Source organism: Chiloscyllium plagiosum, unplaced genomic scaffold, assembly GCF_037043375.1.
Source record: "Chiloscyllium plagiosum isolate Xiang-an unplaced genomic scaffold, Cpla_swu_hap1 HiC_scaffold_4, whole genome shotgun sequence".
Taxonomy (NCBI): Eukaryota; Metazoa; Chordata; class Chondrichthyes; order Orectolobiformes; family Hemiscylliidae; genus Chiloscyllium; species Chiloscyllium plagiosum.
Window position 1 is genome coordinate 16,495,676 of NW_028270142.1, and position 22,749 is coordinate 16,518,424.

Sequence of the window (22,749 nt, forward strand, 5' to 3'; positions counted from 1 at the left end):
GTTCTAGTTGCCCAGTTCACCAATCGGAGCGGAGGAAGGGGGCGGGCGTTCCAACGGCGCGTTCCGTTAGATTTAAAGTTTGGCGAACGGCTGTTAGCGAGCGGCCGCTAATTGTCAGAATGTTTGGCGGTCAAAGTGCGCTGTCTTTTCTCTGGTAGAACCGGTCGGCCTCCACAACAATGGATATTGGAAAGCAGGATCCCAGTGCCCGATGTCTCGTTACGGATCGGATGAAAGTGCAGGCTGGCTCTTGCGGTCAGGATGCTGCTGGAGAAGATGTTGGTGTGGGCTTGCGGCGGGACTTGGAGCTCCTGAGGGCGGCAGGCAAGGAATCGCCGTTACCGAGTCCGGCAGGAGTCAGGCAAAGCATGAAACGTTTATCGAGCGAGTTGCAAGGCTTGTACGAGGAAAGACTGAAGCAGCTAGGGAATAAAGATGAAAGTAAAGGTGCTCTAAAGGTAAGTAGTCCGTAGGAAACCGAAATAAACTTGTAATTGACCACGGTCCACCGTGTACCTTTCTTAATCGCAAACACTGGAGCTGATACACATTTGGAAGGGAAAATCGTGCAGTAGGTTAGGTAATTTCTATAGGTAATTCCTTTGATAGCTTTCTCAGCAGATTGCAACAAGTGCTGTGTATCTTCCCTCCACCACTGCTATCCTCAGCCTTTGCCTATCCCCATTAATATTGGGGAAGTTGAAATCTCCTATTAGTTGCTCTATTATTTTTACGCTTCTCTGAAATTTGCCAAGATCCCTAATCCCCTGTCTCTTTCTGGTTGATTGGAGTATGCTGGCAACTATAGAATTGCCCTTTTTTGATTTTTGTGTTCCACCTTTATTGAGAATCCATCTAAGATATCATCCCTCTTTTCTTCAGTAATTGGGTCCTTGATCAATATTGCCACACCACTCCTTTACACCCTTCCCTGTCTCATCTGGAGATTCTATACCTTGGAATATTGAGCTGCTAGTTCTGCCCCTGCCTCAACCCAATCTCCATGATAGAATGATATCAAATCATCAGGTGGCAATCAGCAACTTCAACTCATCTAAAAACCAAAAAAAAATTGTAGATGCTGGAAATCAGAAGCAAAAACAAAAATTGCTGGAAAAGCTCACCAGGTCTGGCAGTACCTATGAAGAGAAGTCAGAGTTGACATCTTGGATCCAGTGACCCTTCCTCAGAACTGAGTTCTTCTGAGCTCTTCAACTCATCTGTTGAGCCCTTCAACTCATTTGCAAGACCCCTTGCAATAAAATAAATGCTACTCAGCCTGCTTGTTATGCCTTAACTTGACTATATATATTCTACCTTTTAGACTGACTTGATTCTTTTCTTCCATGGATTTTTGAAACCATGTAAGATTCTGTAAATCCCTTTTTTAGATTAGAATCAGTCTGAACATTGGGGCACAAACAGCCTCACATAGGGCACCTGACATCTTCAATGCATTATCTGGACCAACATGGCACCCTATTGTTAAAGTTCACTTGAGAATGTAACTTTAAGAATGTTCTGGAATTTACATATGAAAGAACTGAAACCAGTATGCCCATTCTGAAAGATGGGAGACTTAACAAACAATCCAGGTCTTTTTCAATATATAACTTCAGTTACATCACACTAAACTTTTGCTATGTCTGTGTCCTACGATCTTATACTCCACAACCACCTGAAGAAGGAGCAACGCTCTGAAAGCTAGTGCTTTCAAATAAACCCATTGGACTATAACCTGGTGTTGTATGATTTTTAACTTTTTACACCCCAGTCCAACAGCAGCAATTCCAGATCTTGATTTTTTTTTTCTCTCCTGCATTTGTCAGTGCATCACTCCCATTGAGGAGAAAGTGAGGTCTGCAGATGCTGGAGATCAGAGCTGAAAATGTGTTGCTGGAAAAGCGCAGCAGGTCAGGCGGCATCCAGGGAACAGGAGAATCGACGTTTCGGGCATAAGCCCTTCTTCAGGAATGAGGAAAGTTTGTCCAGCAGGCTAAGATTGTACCTCCCATTGTACCTCCACTCTGAATCCTGAACCCTGGTAAAATTTGTATAAATGCTCAGACAGCACTAGCAGACCCCAATCCTCTCCCCAACAAGGATATTGTTCCCACTTCAACTGAGATACAAGCTATCAGAATTGTAGATACTATTTCACCAGAAATGGACCCACTGATGTAGGAATCTAAGCCCCTCTCTCCTACACCAACTCTTCAACCTTGCATTCATCTACTAAAACTGTCTACAGAACAACCGTGATTATTCGAATGAGGCGGGTGGGGACTACTTTGTTCGGATAACTGATCTGATCATAAACAAAGGAAGCCATACTGAACATTTGAACTGTACTTTCTGTCCACTCAGGAGCATCATTGTTTGTGCCAATTCCTGAGCAGTGATTGATGTCAGATGCCTTTCACCCCCTCAACATTTTGGATTGGGGCAAGAGCGAACTAAAAGTTCATAAACGTGTGTGTGTGTGTCAGTCAAAGCGAGTGGGTTCTGCTAGCGAGGATAAAGCAACTCGTGTTCAGTTGCAATGAGCGAATTACAGCCCTGACCCACTCCCCTGGTGAAAGTAACCAGCAAAAACAGAGGAGAGCACAAACAACTGGGGGGAAAAAAATATCCAACATCAGTCTATGTGGCATTGCAGATTAGGACAGGTACTTAAGATTCTGGAAGAACTGGAAATTCAGGTTGCAGCTCAGGTTTTTTAATGTGTTATTTGCTGTTGTTGTTAATGCACGATTACAAAAGAATTGTTTTCGCCCTGGTGGATGTCCTGTGTGTGGATAAGCATCTCTCTTAGTTTGTGTTTTTATATATAATTCATAACAATTTATGGGACTTTGAGATCTTGTTTAGATAATTCAAAATGTGGATAATTGACGTTTGAATAACCGAGGTAATTCTGTATTCCTATACTCATATGTTCCACTAGCAGTTCCCTTCCCATAACTTTAGGTCAATTACTTTTAACCAAATTTAAGGCAACTAGAAAAGTTATTAAATCTGTAACACAAACTGTGGATTAACAGAAATTAGAAATTCTTTGCCCTTACTCACAAATTGGTTCCCTCTCCCTGCCTGTAAATTCTTGTGCTGGTTACTGGGTTTAAACACAATTTCTAATAGCAGCTGCTCAACAACCAACTAACTCATGACTTTCATGAGATTTCACTTACTTTTTCAAATTCGGCCGACCAGCTCAGGACAAGATTTCTATGCAGGTCCAGCCCTTCTTGCTCTTCAAGAGTTGAGAGTAGAGAGAATGATTTGGAAGGCAAGTCTTCTGCATTCTACTGAAGTGGCTTGTCCATTTGCTACACAAGAATGATACCTCCATCCTGATGTTGCCTGCTTTCTGCAGAAAACCCTCACCCAGCATCACAGCTGCAGGTCACAGTTGGAGGCTGTTGTTCACTTCTGCAGTGAGTATAGACTTTGAGATTCCACACAGGAGTCAGTCTATAAGAAGTCCTCATTAACCATAACATGCTGATGGACACACAGTTTGAAGTCTGGAAAACTATGGTTCTGTGAAGCCTGAGTGATGCTTACCAAACACTGAGACAGCTTTAGATATACTATCAATGCAGAGAGATATTCCATATCACTTGGGAGCAAGGACAGACATACCTCAGGGTGGTACTTATTCAAATCATTGAAGGTGGTAGGGCAGGTTGAGAGTGAACAAAGAAGAGTATAACATTGGAATAGGCCCTTTGGTCCAGGAAGCCCGTGCCAACACATGGTGCCTTTGTAAGCAAAACATATTTTGCCTCTACACTGTTCATATCCTTCAATTTGCTGCCTCTTCATGTATCTATCAAGATGCTTCTTAAACATTGCTTTTGTATCTGCCTCCACCATCTCTTCTGGCAGTGCATTCCAGACACTTACCACGCTATGTGTAAAAACTTGCCTGTCACATTTCCTTTTAAACTTTTCCTCTTTTACCTTCAACGTATGTTCCCTAGTAATTGACATTTCTATTCTGGGAAAAAAATTTCTCCAACTATCCATTCTATCCAAGCCTGTCATAATTTTGTAAACTTCTATCAGGTCACCTCTCTGCCTCTGACATTCAAGTGATAACAAACTGAATTTGTCCAATCTCTCCTCAAAGCTAATGTCCTCAAAACCAGGCAACATCCTGATAAACCTTTACTGGATCCTCCTCAAAGGCACTAGATCCTTCTGGTAGTGTGGCAACTAGAACTGGACACAGTATTCCAAATGAGGCCTAATTAAAGTACTATAAAGCTTCATCTTGACTTGCCAAGTTTTATATTCTGTGCCCCAACCAATTGAGGCAAGCATGCCATAAGGCTTCTTGTCCACCTTATCCACCTGTGTAGCCACTTTCAGGGAACTGTGGATCTGCATGCCTAGATCCCTCTGCATGTTAATACTTCTAAGGACTCTGCCACTTACTATTCTTCCCTTCTGTATTATACCTTACAAAGTGCATCTCTTCCAGCCTATCCGAATCATGCTTATATGTATGTATTACAAACAGGTTCCAATAGTGATCACAGCAAAATACCACTGGTCACAGATCTCCAGTCAGAACAACAACTTTCCACTGTTATTCTGTCTTCTATTAACAAACCAGTTCTATATTCCTCTTACCAGCTCACCATGGATCCCATGTGACATCACCTTCTGTATCAGTCTGTTGTGGCGGACCTCAGCAAAGATCTTGCTGAAGTCCATGTAGGCAACAACCACCACCCTGCCCCTCATCAATCATCTTTGTAACTTTCTCAAAGAAAATTCAATCAAATTTGTGAGACAGAATCTTTCCACACCAAACCATGCTGCTTTCTGCAAATTAAGTCCACATTTTTCGAAATGTGAGTAAATCCTAGCTCTTAAAAATCTTCTCTAATAATTTCCTTGCCACTGACATAAGGCTCACCGGCCTGTAATTTCCCCGATTACCCTATTGCCATTCTTAAACAATGCTGATTACCAACATGGTATTGGCTAAAGAAGCAATGTAGAATTGAGAAAAAAAATGTGGAGAGTGGTTAGAATCTGAAAGTTAAAAATCACACAACACCACGTTATAGTTCAACAGGTTTATTTGGAAGAACGAGATTTCAGAGCACTGCTTCTTCATCAGGTGATCTGTTGGACTATAACCTGGTGTTGTGACTTTTAACTTTGTACATCCCAGTCCAACACCGACCTCTCCAAATCATGATTAGAATCTGAAATACACTGTCCAAGTGGTAGGGCTAAATGAAGCTTTCAATGAAAATATTAGATGATGAACCCAGCAAATAATCTCTCCAGTTATTGGAAAATGTAGGTGTGTGACACTGTGTGAGTTGCTCTTGCTGTGAGCCTGCGCAAAAATGGCAGAATGAGTGGCCTTCATCTTCAACTGTAGTCATTGGAACAAGGTCAGCCTAGTGAACCTCATAGAATATAAGTTCCCTGATTGGGACTGTTATTCTGGTCCAATTGAGAGTTCTGGCTGACCGATATAAACAGAAGTGTCAGGGGTTCTGTTCACTCTGAGCTAGATCAGTGTCATATACAGTACTGTGCACGTGTAAATAAAGAGTTGAAAATGTGTTGCTGGAAAAGCGCAGCAGGTCAGTCAACATCCAAGGAACAGGAGAATCGACGTTTCGGGCATAAGCCCTTCTTCAGGAATGCCCAAAACGTCGATTCTCCTGTTCCTTGGATGCTGCCTGACCTGCTGCGCTTTTCCAGCAACACATTTTCAGCTCTGATCTCCAGCATCTGCAGTCCTCACTTTCTCCGTGTGTAAATAAAGGGTTACTTGGTGACAAGATGCTGGCCTTTGTGTAGTTATTTCAGTAACCATTTTATAATTCTACAGTAGAAAGTTCCTTCATGGGGACTTGGCCAAACAGGAAGTATTACTCCTTTCTTTTTCAGTGGTCCCATGGAATTGTGGCTGACGGTTTTTCTATTTGGGTCCACTGCATTCTAAAATGGCTAACAAATCTAATCTTCTGACTCTACCATATGGGGAACTTGGTGTTTGAGTAGATGAATTGCTTGGGGGCTGCCTGCACTTGGCCTAAGTGTTCTTTCATTGAATTCATTTGAGATGCTTCGTACCCTTTTAATGAGCTTTTCCTTTACATTTTTCGGTGATTGTGGGACAGAGATTCTCATAAATCTCAAGGGCATTACTAAAACCTTTCCTCTGTCTTTGGGGTCTGTTGCTACATCGAAGTTTGAAATCGAGCAGTTAATTCAAAAGCTGGGTGCATACATTGTGCCTGCATAACGAAGCTTGTTTTGAGTTTTTTAAACTCCTGATGCTGGAAATGTTGACATGGGACAGAATACACATCGTCATAGAGATGAGCAGCATGGAAACAGACCCTTCGGTCCAACTCATCCATGCTGACCAGTTATCCCAACCCAATCTAGTCCCACCTGCCAGCACCTGGACCATATCCCTCCAAATCCTTTCTATTCCTATACCCACCCAGATGACTTTTAAATGTTGCAATTGTACAAGCCTCCACCACTTCCTCTGGCAGCTCATTCCGTACCGCCCTCTGCATGAAAATGTTGTCTCTTAGGTCTCTTTTATATCTTTCCCCTCTCACCCTAAACCTATGCCTTCTAGTTCTGGACTCCCCCCACCTATTCATGCCCCTCATGATTTTATAAACCTCTATAAGGTCACCCGACAGCCACTGCTGCAGGGAAAACAGCCCCAGCTAATTCAACCTTTCCCTATAGCTCATATCCTCCAACCCTGGCAACGTCCGTGTAGATCTTTTCTGAATCTTTTCAAGTTTCACAACATCCTTCCGATAGAAAGGAGACCAGAATTGCATACAATATTCCAAAAGTGACCTAACCAATGTCCTGTACAGCCGCAACATGACTACCCAATTCCTGTGCTCAATACTCTGACCAATAAAGGAAAGCATATCAAACTGCTTTTTCACTATCTTATCTGCCTACGACTCCACTTTCAGGGAGCTGTGAACTTGCACTCTAAGGTCTGTTTGTACAGCAACACTCCCTAGGACCTTACCAGTAAGTGTACAAGTCCTGCTAAGATTTGCTTTACCAAAATGCAGCACCTTGTGATCCTTGTGGCACTCCACTGGTCACAGGCCTCCAGTCTGAAAAACATCTCGCCAATGCCTCTCTCTATCTTCTACCTTCGAGCCATTTCTGTATCCAAGTGGCGAGTTCTCCCTGTATTCAATTACCCTGAAATGCCCTCTGAGCTATTTGAGCAAGCTTGTGAGCTGTATCAAACCACATAATGTTGACCAAGGCTTTGGAAGTGACAACATCAAAGTCAGGCCAGTTGATCCTGCAAGCATTTCTGTACTAATCTGTGGGGGTTTCATGACCTCTCACCTTGTGGAGTCAAAGTTCTGTCTTAACATTATGGAGACTTTCCCAAATGTTTTGTGCTAAATAGGATAGATTATGAACAGATCTTACAGTTCAGAATATCACGGGCCATTGGTAGCAACGGAATTTACATTCAACCATTCTCTATAATCTCAGGACCAAGCATATACCCCACTCTTTGTTGTTGCCTGTAAGCCTTGTGGGCATGTGGGGGAATCCCTGGTTCAATGAAAACTGCAGGAAAAGCACCAGGTACACCTGAAAATGAGGTCCAAATCTGGCAAAGTGACAGCATGCAACTATTTGCAAGCAAAACAATATTAACAATACATGATAAACAATCCCACTACCAATTGATTATATTTAAGATCTGCAATCTTGCCACATCCAGACATGAAAAATATGGTATGATTAACTGACAAGTGGATAACTAATACAAATTTCCTCATCCTCAGTATTGAGTACAAAAGACAAGGCTGAAGCATTTGCAAGCATCAAGAAATGCTGTGGGATAAGTGTTTTAGACCACTTACATTAGAGAAAAAAAGATAAATAAGACCATGGAAAAGTTCAGAAATAGCATTGCTGCAAATTTTTAAAACTTACATAGAGGCAAGTCAAGTATCAGAGAAGCAATAGTTCTGGCAAATAACAGTGATATCTTGTCGAGGCAATTACAATTCTAGGGAAATGTCATATGAGCATTCAAAAGGACATTAGAGGAATAGAAAATCTGTGAATGGAAGCAGGATTTATTTTAGGGATTAGACAGAGGACATCAATGAAACAAATGGAAAGGCTAGAACTGAAAAGTGGTATGAAGATATTAATACACTTTAATTCTAACGAAAGTGGACATGCAAAGCCTTTTGCAGGAAGTTTGATGTGAGACCAATTGCAGTCAAAAAAAATCTATGGAGTCTTCAGAAAAGGAGGAATCAAGAAAGAAAATAGATACCTAAACTTTAGCGGTTGTACAAAGAGACCATTAGTTTCCTTAGACTATACTAAGAAGAGAGATGGCTCAGGATAGTCCTGGAAATTATTTTTTGAAGATTGATAAAGAAGGTTGTAAGTAAAGAAAGTTAGATTGCTGGAAGTTCTGAGTATTTTATGTCAAAAGGGAAGGTATTTCCTTATGCTTTTGAATCAAAGTCAGTAAACCAATAAAGATTTTGAAAGATACTGGTGCAAGTCAGTTACTGATGATGGCTGATATACTTGGAGATATTCAAGGAAGATACAAAACTGTTGTGCAGATTTTGATTAAAGAGTGACTTAGTAAGTGGAGAATGATAGTTGAAGTAATGAAATGTTGTTATTGAAGGAATTGATTTCACTTTGGCAAATGACCTGGCAGGTTAAAAATATTGGCTTTGTCAAAGATGGTGGAACAACCAGTGGAGTAAGAGAAAGTGAATTGCTACAAAAATGAACACCCTGGTTTGTTTCTTGACACCGTCATGTCTAGATCTCAGGCCTACAAAATTCAGAAGAGAAAGAGTCTATGAAACAGGAAGATAATTTGGAAATTGTTATTGGACAGTATGTTTGAAAACTTAACTAAAAGGATGAATTCAATATGAATGAGGCTGGTATGTTAAGCCCATCCTTAGTAGAAATGCAACAAACAGTTTTAGAATTTAAAGAGTTATATAAAACAGTCTACTCAGCGAAACCTCAGTATTATGAAATTGAAACCTTAGTGAGGAAATGGAGATTACCCTCAAATGTGTTCTGAAGAAGGGTCACTGGACCCAAAACTTTGATTTCTTTCCACAGATGCTGCTAGGTCTGCTGAGATTTTCCAGCAACTTCTGTTTTTGTCACCTCAAATAAAAGTTGATGAGGAATGGATAGTGGTCCATCAGATGGTCCATTTGTGTATTGTTATGAAATTTATAAGTGGCCCCTTAAATTCTAATGGCAGGTCACTTGGGTATTAGCAAAACATAAACTAAAATATTAAAGCTTATTTATTGCCAGAATCACAAAGATGTAATCAAGTTTTGCCAGACTTTCCATACATTATCAGGCTGTAAGGAGCCCCAACTTTCACTTAAAACCTGTGGCTTTAATTCTTGTGCCAGCTTTTGAAGTATCGAGTGGCAGGATCTTTCATAGATTGTGTAGGACTCCTATCTCAATCTAAGAATGACAGCAAATGTCTTGTCATGATAATGGATGTTTTACCAAGAAGTTCTGAAGCAGTGCCTTGAGGGAAAATTTACTGCAGAAGTGGTAATGGAGGAAGAGTAAGTTTAATTTTTTTTATATAAGATGGCATTACCCAAAGAAATACAATTAGATGAAGACTCAAATTTTACATTAGAAAAATTTAAAGTGATGACTAGTTTGAGAATTAAACAATTCATGTCTGTTTCTTACCCACAAATTTGAGGTGTATTAGAAATATGACATCAAACTTTGAAGACTGTGATTACAGCTTATTGCCAATAAGATTATAAGACATAGGAGCAGAAGTAAGGCCATTCAGCCCATCGGGTCTGCTCCACCATTCAACCATGGCTGGTAAGTTTCTCAATCCCATTCTCTCACTTTCTCCCCGTAATCCTTGATCCTCTTGACAATCAAGAGCCTATCTAGCTCAGTCCTAAATACATTCAATGACCAGGCCTCCACAGCCGTCTGTGGCAATTAATTCCATAGATTCACCATTCTCTGGCTGAAGAACTTTATGATTGATTGGCACAAGGGAATTCTCTTGTTACTATTTGCCAATGGGGATACTCTTAATGAGTTCACAGGATTTTATTCTTTTGAAAGAAACTGACTACAGATCAACAGAAGTATTCATCTGTTCAAAAGGAGACATTGAGTCTTTAAATATACATTTCAATGGTGGACAAAACTTTTACTTCAATGGACCATAATCCTTTGATTTTCTTATGAAAATTTTGGGACAAGAAAAGAGGATATTTCGATCGGAACCATATAATTTGAAAATTGTTCATGTGCCTGGAAAAGAGAATTTCATCAAGGATGTTTTAACTAGAACTTACACACCAGAGTCTGTGTGATGTGTGAAAAATGACTGCTATGTAACTCTGTGTATAATTAATGTTAATATTTAGTTAGTATTATTATGGCATAGACTTACTGGTAGGATAATTTGTGAAGAAAATGCTTGTTTAAGATACATTTTCATTCTTGGGGCTAGAGGAATGTGCGAAGTTTGATGTAAACCATGTGATTCTTTTCTATATATGTACATAAATCAATCATTCTAACTTTGGATTTCTGCTTTTTGATTTGGTAACCTTTCTGTGTATCTGAATTCTGTAGCAATGGTGATTTTGAGACCTGACTTTGGATTTCTGCTTTTTGATTTGGTAACCTTTCTGTGTATCTGAATTCTGTAGCAATGGTGATTTTGAGACCTGGCATTAGTGAATTGATTTTTTGTGTACCTCCAATGTATTTTTTTATTTGTCTTATTTTGTGACAGAACAAGGTAAATATTAGGGTCTCAATGATTTTGGAGACCAGTGGACCTTGTTAACTTGTATGGTTAAGAGAAACAAGAGAGGGTGACATTTGGTTTTGATTTTACTTTGAGCTTTGGGGCAGTCCTGGGGAGTCCTTGAGATAGGATGGCATCGTGGCTGAACATTCTCACTATGCTGTGTGCAATGTACTTTGACAATCCATGCATGGTGATCAGTGTACTGAAACAGATTGCAGTGTTGACTTCCAGTTCCAGAAATCACATCCATGCAGCGACCTTAGAAGTCTACACTGAAGAAAAATAAACTTACAGGGAATGCTTATGTAGACCAGCACCCCTAAGAATGGAGGATATAATGAACTAGATTACTTTAGAGTTAGATCTAGAACAGAAGTGTTAAATTAAAAACCTGAAGAGGTTATTTAATAGTGAATACATTGAATTCCAGGTTTATGATGGGTGCAAGAAGAAGCTGTCTGCAATGTCAGACTAAAATGTGAAGTCCCAACTCAGTTGAGGATTATCAGATCAGCCATGATCTCATTGAATGGCAGAACAGATTTTATGGACTGAATGGCCAACTTCTACTCCATCTCTTATGTCTTAAACCTACTGAAGTGCTAGATCGAGAGACTCTGGTCTGAGTATGGTATGAGTGGGGTTTGAGGATGATACAAAAGCTGTTTTGTTTTCCTTTGAACGAGTGTTTGGAAGAATTGATTATATTTGTGTTTAAAAATCTCTGAATTTGTATTATAAATAGATGGTTTGGTTTATTTTATTTTAACCTCATTTCTTAGTTCACTTGGGACGTGAGCAATGCTAGCTGGCCAGCATCTATTGCCTGTCCCTAGTTGCCCTTGAGAAGGTCATCGTGAGCTGCCTTCTTGTATCTCTGAAGTCCATTTACAGTGGGTTGACCCACAATGCCAGTAGGGAGGGAATTCCAGGATTTTCACCTGGTGAAAGTGAAGAAATGGCGATATATTTCCAAGTCAGGATGGTGAGTGGCTTGAAGGGAACTTGAAGATTATTTGTTCCGATGTGCCTGCTGCCCTTTTCCTTCTAGATAGAAGTGGTCGTAGGATTGGAAGGTGCTGTCTGAAGATCTTTTGCGAATTTCTGCTGTTCATCTTGTAGATTAGCACACACTGTAGCTACTGAGTGTCGGTGGTGGAGGGCGTGGGTGCTTGTGGATGTACTGCTAATCAAGCAAAGTGCTTTGTTTTGTTGATGTGAGTATTATGGAACTACACTTATTAAGGTACATGGAGAATATTCCATCACATTTCTGACTTGTGACTTATAGGTGATGGACAGGCTTTGGGGAGTCAGGAGGAGAGTTGAAGTATTCCAAGCCTCCAATCTGCTCTTGTAACTACTTTATTTATTGGAGATTACAGTTGAGTTTCTGGTCAATGTTGATAGTAGGGAATTCAATGGTGGTAACATCATTAAATATGGTTAGGTTGTCTCTAATTGGAGATGGACATTGCCTGGCGAGAATGTTACTTGTCACTTGTCAGCCCAAGCCTGTCTACAGTCCAGGTCTTGTGACATTTGAACGTAGACTGCTTCAGTACCTATGAAGCCATGAATAGTGCTGAATACTGTGCAATCATTGGCAGACATCCCTACTTCTGACCTTATGATAGATTCATTGATAAAGATGGTTGGACCTAGAACACTATCCTGAGGATCTCCTTGTAGAGATGTTCCAGAGCTGAGATGACTAACCTCCATCTTCCTATGTACCAGGTATGACTTCAGCTAGCAGAGAGTTTGCCCCGATACCCGTTGATTCCAGTTTTGCTAGGGCTCCTTGGCACCACACTTGATCAAATGTGGCCTTAATGTCAAGAGCTATCATTCTTACCTCACTTTTGGAATTGAGCTGTTTTGCCCATTTTTGAACCAAGGCTGTTATGCGGTCAGGAACTTAGTGGCCTTGGTGGCACCCAAATTGGGCTTCAGTGAGCAGGTTGTTGCTAAACAGGTGTTGCTTGGTAACACTGTCGATGATGTTGTCCATCACCTTTTGATGATTGAGAGTAGTCTGATGGGGCAGTGATTGGTTGGGTTGGAATTGTCCTGGTTTTTTGTGTAGAGCTCATACATGGGCAACTTTTATATTGTTAGGTGGATTAGAGTGTTAAAGGAGAAAGTGAGGTCTGCAGATGCTGGAGATCAGAGCTGGAAATGTGTTGCTGGAAAAGCGCAGCAGGTCAGGCAGCATCCAGGGAACAGGAGAATCGACGTTTCGGGCATAAGCCCTTCTTCAGGAATGGGGAAAGTTTGTCCAGCAGGCTAAGATAAAAGGTAGGGAGGAGGGACTTGGGAGAGGGGCGTCGGAAATGTGATAGGTGGAAAGAGGTCAAGGTGAGGGTGATAGGTCAGACTAGGGTGGGGGCGGAGAGGTCGGGAAGAAGATCTCAGGTTAGGAAGGCGGTGCTGAATTTGATGGATTTGACTGAGACAGGGTGGGGGGAGGGGAAATGAGGAAACTGGTGAAATCAGAGTTCATCCCTTGTGGTTGGAGGGTTCCTAGCCGGAAGATGAGGCGTTCTTCCTCCAACCGTCGTTTTGTTGTGGTCTGACGATGGAGGAGTCCAAAGACCTGCATATCCTTGGTGGAGTGGGAGGGGGAATTGAAATGTTGAGCTACAGGGTGGTTGGGTTGGTTGGTCCGGGTGTCCCAGAGGTGTTCTCTGAAATGCTCCGCAAGTAGCCAGCCTGTCTCCCCAATATAGAGGAGGCCACATCGGGTGCAGAGGATGCAATAGATGATATGTGTGGAGGTGCAGGTGAATCTGTGGCGGATATGGAAGTTTCCTTTGGGGCCTTGGAGGGAGGTGAGGGGGGAGGTGTGGGCGCAAGTCTTGCACCTCCTGCGGTTGCAGGGGAAGGTGCCGGGAGTGGAGGTTGGGTTGATGGGGGGTGTGGATCTGACGAGGGAGTCACGGAGGGAGTGGTTTCCACTTCCCGCTCCTCCGCCCTTGAACCCCGCCCCTCCAACCGCCACCAGGACAGAACCCCACTGGTCCTCACCTACCACCCCACCAATCTCCATGTACAGCGCATCATCCGCCGTCATTTCCGCTACCTCCAAACTGACCCCACCACCAAGGATATATTTCCCTCCCCTCCCCTATCAGCATTCCGTAAAGACCACTCCCTCCGTGACTCCCTCGTCAGATCCACACCCTCCACCAACCCAACCTCCACTCCCGGCACCTTCCCCTGCAACCGCAGGAGGTACAAGACTTGCGCCCACACCTCCCCCCTCACCTCCCTCCAAGGCCCCAAAGGAAACTTCCATATCCGCCACAGATTCACCTGCACCTCCACACATATCATCTATTGCATCCTCTGCACCCGATGTGGCCTCCTCTATATTGGGGAGACAGGCCGGCTACTTGCGGAGCGTTTCAGAGAACACCTCTGGGACACCCGGACCAACCAACCCAACCACCCTGTAGCTCAACATTTCAATTCCCCCTCCCACTCCACCAAGGATATGCAGGTCTTTGGACTCCTCCATCGTCAGACCACAACAAAACGACGGTTGGAGGAAGAACGCCTCATCTTCCGGCTAGGAACCCTCCAACCACAAGGGATGAACTCTGATTTCACCAGTTTCCTCATTTCCCCTCCCCCCACCCTGTCTCAGTCAAATCCATCAAATTCAGCACCGCCTTCCTAACCTGAGATCTTCTTCCCGACCTCTCCGCCCCCACCCTAGTCTGACCTATCACCCTCACCTTGACCTCTTTCCACCTATCACATTTCCGACGCCCCTCTCCCAAGTCCCTCCTCCCTACCTTTTATCTTAGCCTGCTGGACAAACTTTCCCCATTCCTGAAGAAGGGCTTATGCCCGAAACGTCGATTCTCCTGTTCCCTGGATGCTGCCTGACCTGCTGCGCTTTTCCAGCAACACATTTCCGGATTAGAGTGTTATAACTGTACTGAAACAGCAACAAGTTCTGGAGCCTATTTTCAGCACTAGTGCTGGAATTTGTCAGGGCTTCTAGCTTTTGCATTATCCTGAGCCTCTTACCATTTCTTTCTATCATTTGAGTTGTGTTGAATTAGCTGAAATCCAGTATCTATGATGCTCGGAACCACCGGAGGAAGCTGAGATGTATCACTTGGCACTTTAGAGTCATAGAAATGTCTGCATGGAAACAGACGCTTCGGTCCAACACGTCCATGCCGACCCGATATCCCAATCCAATCTAGACTCTCATTCTAGCACCCGGCCATATTCCTCTGAACCCTTCCTATTCATATACCCATCCAAATGTCTCTTAAATGTTACAATTGTACCAGCCTCCACCACTTCCTCTGGCAGTTCATTCCATACCCGTACCATCCTCTGCGTGAAAATGTTGCCCCTTAGGTCTCTCTTATATCTTTCCTCTCTCACCCTAAACCTATGCCCTCTAGCTCTGGATTCCTCAACCCCAGGGAAAAGACTTTGTCTATTTACCCTATCCATGCCCCTCATAATTTTGTAAACCTCTATAACGTCACCCCTCAGCTTCTGACACTCCAGGGAAAACAGCCCCAGCCTGTTCAGCCTCTCCCTATAGCTCAAATCCTCCAACCCTGGCAACATCCTTGTAAATCTTTTCTGAACCCTTTCAAGTTTCACAACATCTTTCCGATAGGAAGGAAACCAGAATTGCACACCATATTCCAACAGTGGCCTAACCAATGTCCTGTACAGCTGCAACATGACCTCCCAAATCCTGTACTCAATACTCTGACCAATAAAAGAAAGCATACCAAACGCCGCCTTCACTATCCTATCCACCTGCGACTCCACTTTCAAGGAGCTATGAACTTGCACTCCAAGGTCTTTGTTCAACAACAGTACCTCGGATCTTACCATTAAGTGTATAAGTCCTGGTAAGATTTGCTTTCCCAAAATGCAGCACCTCGCATTATCTGAATTAAACTCCATCTGCCATGTCTCCGCTCACTGGCCCATCTGGTCAAGATCTTGTTGGAATCTGAGGTAACCCTCTTCGCTAGGAGAAAGTGAGGAGTGCAGATGCTAGAGTACCAGAGTTGAAAAATGTGGTGCTGGAAAAACACAGCAGGCCAGGCAGCATCCGAGGAGCAGGAGAATCGATGTTTCGGGCATAAGCCCTTCTTCAGGAATGGCCTGAAGGAATGCCTTCCTGAAGAAGGGCTTATGCCCAAAACGTCAATTCTCCTGCTCCTTGGATGCTGCCTGGCCTGCTGTGTTTTTCCAGCACCACATTTTTCAACTCTAACCCTCTTCGCTGTCTACTACACCTCCAATTTTGGAGTCCTCTACAAACTTACTAACTATACTTCTTATGCTTGCATCCAAATCATTTATGTAAATGACAAAAAGTAGAGGACCCAGCACCGATCCTTGTGGCACTCCACTGGTCACAGACCTCCAGTCTGAAAAACTGGTTGATAGTTGCTGCAAATGCTCCTGCCTCATCTTTTACACTGATGTGTTATGTTCTTGCATCAATGAGGATGGGGATATTTGTGGAGCTTCCTCCTCCAATAAATTGTTTAATTGTCCACCACTGTTTATGACTAAATGTAGCAGGACTGCAGAGCTGAGATCTGATCTGTTGGTTGTGTGATTGCTTGTGTCTGCCTATCACTTGCTGCTTAAGCTATTTGGTATGCAAGTAGTCTTGTTTGGTAGCTTCACCAGATTGACTTCTCATTATGAGGTATGCCTGGTGCTGCTCCTGGTCTACCCTCATGCACTCTCCATTGAAGTAGAGTTGATCTCATGGCTTTATGGTTGAGTGGAGGATATGTTAGACCATGAGGTTGCAGATTGTATTGAGGTATGATTCTGCTGCTGTTGATGAACCACAATGCCTCATGGATGCTCAGACTTGTGTGGCTAGATTTTGTTTGAAGTCTATCCCATTCAGCATAGAGATAGTGCTATGCAACACGATGGAGAGTATTGTCATAGTCATAGAGTCATAGAGATGTACAGCAAGGAAACAGACTGTTTGGTCCAACTCGTTCATGCTGAAGAGATATCCTAAATTAATCTAGTCCCATTTGTCAGCACTAGGCCCATATCCCTGTAAACCCTTCCTAGTCATGTGCCCATCTAGGTGTCTTTTAAATGTTGTACCAGCCTCCACCACTTCCTCTGGCAGTTCATTCCATACACGCACCACCCTTTGTGTGAAAAAGTTGCCCCTTAGGTCCCTTTTAAATCTTTCCCCTCTCTCCCTAAATTTATGACCACTAGTTCTAGATTCTTCCAACCAGGGAAAAGACCTTCTCTATTTACCCTTTTCAATCCCCCCATGATTTTATAAACCTCTATAAGGTCACCACTCAGCCTGCAACGCTCTAGAGAAAACAGCTCCAGCCTATTCAGCCTCTCCCTATAGCTCAAATCCTCCAACCCTGGCAACATCCTTGTAAATTTTTTCTGAACCCTTTCAAGTTTCACAGCATCCTTCCTATAGAGGGAAAGTGGAATTGCACACTGTATTCCAACAGTGGCCTAACCAATGTCCTGTACAGCCGCAACATGACCTCCCAACTCCTACACTCCATACTCCGAACAACAAAGGAAAGCTTATTCACTAGCCTATCTACCTGCGACTTCATCTTTGAGGAGCTATGAACCTGCACTCAAGGTCTCTTTGTTCAGCAACACTCCCTAGGACCTTACCATTAAGTGTATAAGTTGTGCATGTGAAGATGGACTTTCGGACTCAACCAGCTTGATCAGTAGTGATGCTGTCAAACCACTGGTGAAGGTGGACATTGAAACCACACCCCCCCCCCACCCCCCCCCCCCCCCCCCCCACCACCACCATTCAAAATACTTTTTGTTCTCTTGCAACCCTGAGTGCTTCCTCCAAGTATTGTTCAACATGGACGAGTACCCGAGTACTGATTCATCAGCAGAGACAGGATGTTACATGGTAATCAGCAGGTTTAAGCAGATGCTATGAGACTTCATGGGGTCTGGAGTCAATGTGGGGGACTGCCTGGGTAACTCCTTCCTGACTTTATACCCTGTGCTACCACCTCTGTTGGGTCTGTCCTGCTGGTGGGACATATCACAGGGATAGTGATGGTGAACATTGTGTCTGTAAGGTATGATTCTGTGAGTATTACTATGTTGCTTGACTATTCTGTGAGATAGCTCTCCCAATTTTGGCATGAGCCCCCAAATGCTCATAAGGAGGATTTTGCAGGCTGAACAGGGCTGTTTTGGGATATGAGCCGATTGTTTGGAGCTGATTTATTTGTTTTGGATAGAGCATGAATATAGCATTGGCTAACTAATAGGAGACAGAGTTGGGACAAGGTACATTTTTGGGATTTAACTGATAACTATTGGAGTGCCACAGCGTTCACATCTGTGCCGCAATTATTTACAATATGTATTAATAACTTGAATGAGGAAGGTAAATGTTTGTTGCAAAGTTGCAGATGATACAGAAATAGGTGGGAAAGCAAGTAGTGAGGATAATACAAAGAGTTCACTGAGGGATACAAGTTAAGCAAAACAGGCAAAAAGTTGACAGATGGTCTATAATATGGGAAAATGTAAGTTTATACTTTAACAGGAAGTATAGAGAGCTGAATATTATTAAAAGAGAGAAAGACAACAGAAAACATGGGGAATTCTTGAGTTCTTGTGCATGAATCATGAAAAGCTAGTACACTGGCTAAGCAGATAATGGGGATGGCACATGGAATGTTGGTCCTTATTTCAAAGGCACTAGAGTCTAATAATAGGAAGATCTTGTTTTAACTAGACAATGCAGTTGTCAATCCACAGCTTGACTCTGGTGAACAGTTTTGGGTCTTTTATCCAAAAGATTACTGGCATTAGAAGCAGTCCTACCAAGGTTCACTAGGTATATCCAAGATATGGAGCAAATTTCATATGAAGAGAGGTTGAATGTGTTGGACCTGTACTCACTGAAGTTTAGAAGACTGAGAGACACCCTTATTGAAACAAACCAAAATTTTTGTTAATTTGACAGGGGATGTGGAGAGGTTGGTTTCCCTTGTGCGAGAGTCTAGGAGCAGAGGGCCTAATCGCAGAATAAGAGGTCATGCATTTTAGACAGAGATAAGTTTTTTTCCAAGAGGCTAGTGAAACTGTGAAATTGTTTAATGCAGAAGGCTGTCAAAATGCGATTGTTATGTATACTCGAGACAAGGATTTCACCAGCTGCTGTTGTGGGATGTAAATCTTTGTAGCCACAACATTAGCTTTGGTCTCTTATTTACTGGCCTATTGACATCAATAGCATGAGGGGTTGATAAAGCATGGGGAAAAAGTGCAGCAGGTCAGGCAGCATCTGAGGAGCAAGAGAGTCGGTGTTTCGGGCATGAACCTTCTTCAGGACTGGGAAATAGGGCTGAGAGATAAATAGGGGGATGGTGAGTGGGGCTCGGGGAAAAGGTAGGTGGGATGGTGTTAAGTAGGAGGTGATGGTGATAGGTTGGTGGGAGGTGTGGAGCAGATAGGTGGGAAGGAAGATGGTCAGGTAGGTTAGGTCAGGAGGCTGCATCTGAGTCATAGGGCTGAATCTGGGATGGGATGAGGGCGAAGGGACATTTGGAAACTGGTGCATTCAATGCTCATGCCATGTAGTTTTTCAGCATCTGAGGCAGAAGAGGAGGTATTCCTCTTTCAGTTTGTGGGTGGCCTTGTAGATGGTGGAGGAGGCCCAGAATGGACATGACTTAGGGGAGTGGGAGGGTCTTTTGAAGTGGATGACCACAGGAAGATGGGGTTGGCTGGTGCGGATGGACCAGAGATGTTCCCTGCACCATTCTGTGAGTTTGCGCTCAGTTTCTCCAATGTAGAGGAGACCACATGGAGAGCACCGGATGCAATAAATGAGGTTGGAGGTTATACAAGTAAATCTCTGCCGGATTTGGAGTGATCCTTTGGGGCCTTAGACTGAGGTGGTGGTGAGGTTTGAGTGCAAGTTAGGCACCTCTTATGGCGGCAGGGGAAGGTGTCAGGTGTAGAGAGGGGTTGGTGGGGAGTGTGGACCTAATGAGGGAGTCGCAGAGGGAATAGTCCCTATGGAATGCAGATGGTATGGGGAGAGAAATCTATTTCTGGTGGTGGGGTCTGATTGTAGGCGGTGAAAGTGGGGGAGGATGATATGCTGGATTTGGAGATTCGGATGGAATCTTTCCATTCGGATGGAAAGCGAGGACCGGGGATTCTCCCCTTTTTGGGTTTGGGAAGGCGCAGAGTTCGAGGGCAGAGGTGCAGGAAATGGAGGAGAAGTGACTGAGGGCATTGTTGATCACAGGGAAGGGAATATTATGGTCTTTGGAGTAGGTGGACATCTGGAATGTCTTGGAGTGGAATCTCTCATTCGGAGAGCAGATACGGTGGAGGATTAGGAGTGGGGATCATGTTTTTAGGTGGAGAAGGGGTGGGGGCAGGTAGTGAAGGTAGCTGTGGGAGTTGGTGGGTTTGTAGTAGATGTCGGTGTTGAGTCGGTCGCTGGAGACAGAGGTCCAGGAAGAGGGGGAGGTGTCTGAAATGGACCAGGTGAATTTGAGGTAGGGGTAGAAGATGTTGATGTGGTAAATGAACTGCTTCAGCTCCTCATGGAAGCATGGGGCAGCACTGACAAAGTATGTTCCTATCATCATCACATGACTGGCAAGTATAGGTTTGAATTTGTACCTTGTATGGAAACAAACTATTCTCAGGCTGTTGGTGCTAGCAAGGCTGCATTTATTGCCTGGCCATAGGTGGAATTCACCTTTGTTCAAGCAATTGGTTTTCCAGCTGAGTGACTTCCTTGGCACGGAGTGCATTGTATAGTTTAGATCCAGCCTAGACCATTTATGGGTGACAGTCTCCCATCCCTAGAGGAAATTTAGTGAATCAGTTTGCCAGTTTTTAGCTGACATATTACGTGATAATTAAATTCAGTTTTGCACTTTTCCATGGTAGGATTTGTACTCAAAATTTCTGAATTGCTAGTCTAGTATTCACTACACTAATAAATCCAACGTATTGGTGGAAAACAGCAATAAAGAACATTTTGAGGTATATCACGAGCGACACAACCTTGCCACAATCTTGTTGATTATATGGTATTCAGGCGGTCCTCTATTTAAAAATGTTGACTTACAAACTCATACTTATGAACAAGGTCACTTATTAATTTCAAAGATGTAACATGTAAACACTTTTTTGTACTTATGAATGGCAATCTTTATTGTTTTGTGTTCCGATTTGAATGTAAATCAACTTACGAATGTACGCAACAATAGAACCATTCGTAACCGAGGGACAACCTGTATATCAAATGATGTTTGAAGATGGAGAATATCAGCTTGCTTGTCTTGGGCAAAACTCAAATAGGATAGGGACCAAGACATGGATATTGTTTAAATTTGAGGTTTATGTTCTTTTTGAAGTTCAGACTTGAGACTCTACAATGATACACTTCCTGATATAAAATTGCATAAAGAATTATTTATTGTCAAATATCATATGTTACCTTATTTTCTTTTTCTCAGGGGGGTGGTAAATGGGATCCAAATCAATGAGTTTGTTGAGAGAGTTCTGGTTGGAATGTCATACTTCACATGCATGTCTCTGTTTGACTTGTCCTAGGATAGATGTGTTGTCCCAGTCAAAGTGGTGTCCTTCCTCTTCTGTATATAAGGATACTAGTGAGAAAAAGAACAGGAAATGCCATCACCATAGGAAATGATGTTTCCACCACAGGAAATGACATCAGCAACCCTAGGAAACTCAAACATATAAATAGAAAGTGGGCGACACCACCATTGCTTCAATTGGAAGCTCACTGAAGATGTTGCCAGTATGGTGGAAACAATCTTTCCAGTTCAGTGAGCAAACCTACGTCCAGAAGAAAGTAACCACTTATTGTACCAAAGTCATTTTCTTAACCAATTGCAGAAGCAAGGCAAAATTGTAACTTTACTCCTTTCAAATTTCTCCTGCTGCCCCCACCAACCCCATTCCCCCACACACACACACATGCACGCATTTAGAAACTGACAAGACACAAATAAGAATAAAGAATGGATAAAATAATGTAGAAATAAAGTTCTATATCAACAACCCAATTCACAAAAACCAGAGGAGTTGCATTGATAATGTTTGGTTCTTTGGTGATGCCATGTTGTCATCTGTGTAGTGAAGATCTATCTTTAATTCACTAGTTGACTGGTTGGATGTGGAGTCTTTCTTTTTTCCCTTTGGTTTTAGAATTTTTTCAGTCTCTGAATGCAGTTTTCCTGCTTTTCTGACCGAGAATTAGAGAGAGCAACTTCACACATGGGACAGAGAGGAATGTACTGATATAGCCAATTTCTGGAGATTCCCTTACTTCTCTGTTTGCATTTCTGGGTCCGTTAAATTGCAGTGTGACCAGTCAGAAAGTTGTTACTATTCGGATCCCTCCTATTCCCACAACAATGTTACCAATTTGTCTGGACTTAATGTCTCAATGTAACATTCATGCCACACAAATGCCAGGCCATTATCGTCATCAATAAGGATAATCTAACCGCCTCTCCTTGACGTTCAATAGTGTTACCATCACTGAAGTTTGCCCCACTCTGCCCCCATCTATGTTTTGGGGGCTATCATTGACCAGAAACTTAGCTGAACTCACTACATAAATGTAATGGTTACAAAAGCAGGTCAGAGGCTAGGAATACTATGGCAGGTAACTCACCTCCTGACTCCGAAAGCCTGCCCATCATTGACAAGGCGGCACAAATCAGGGGTGTGATGGAATACTCTCCACTTGCCTGGATGAGTGCAGCCCCAATAGCACTCAAAAAACTTGACACCATCCAGGACAAAGCAGCCTGCTTGATTGGCAGTACACC

At 42.9% G+C, this 22,749-nt stretch overlaps 1 protein-coding gene across 1 annotated transcript in view; it reads left to right on the forward strand.

Moving 5' to 3' along the window:
- The first annotated feature begins 75 nt into the window (after positions 1-75).
- The window catches only part of LOC122549388 (uncharacterized), a 510,886-nt gene continuing 488,212 nt past the window's right edge, over positions 76-22,749 (forward strand). Inside the window, exon 1 of the mRNA XM_087985979.1 lies at positions 76-458. Within this exon, the coding sequence (XP_087842105.1) occupies positions 180-458 (279 nt within the window). The 5' untranslated portion in view covers positions 76-179. The remainder of the gene's footprint in view (positions 459-22,749) is intronic.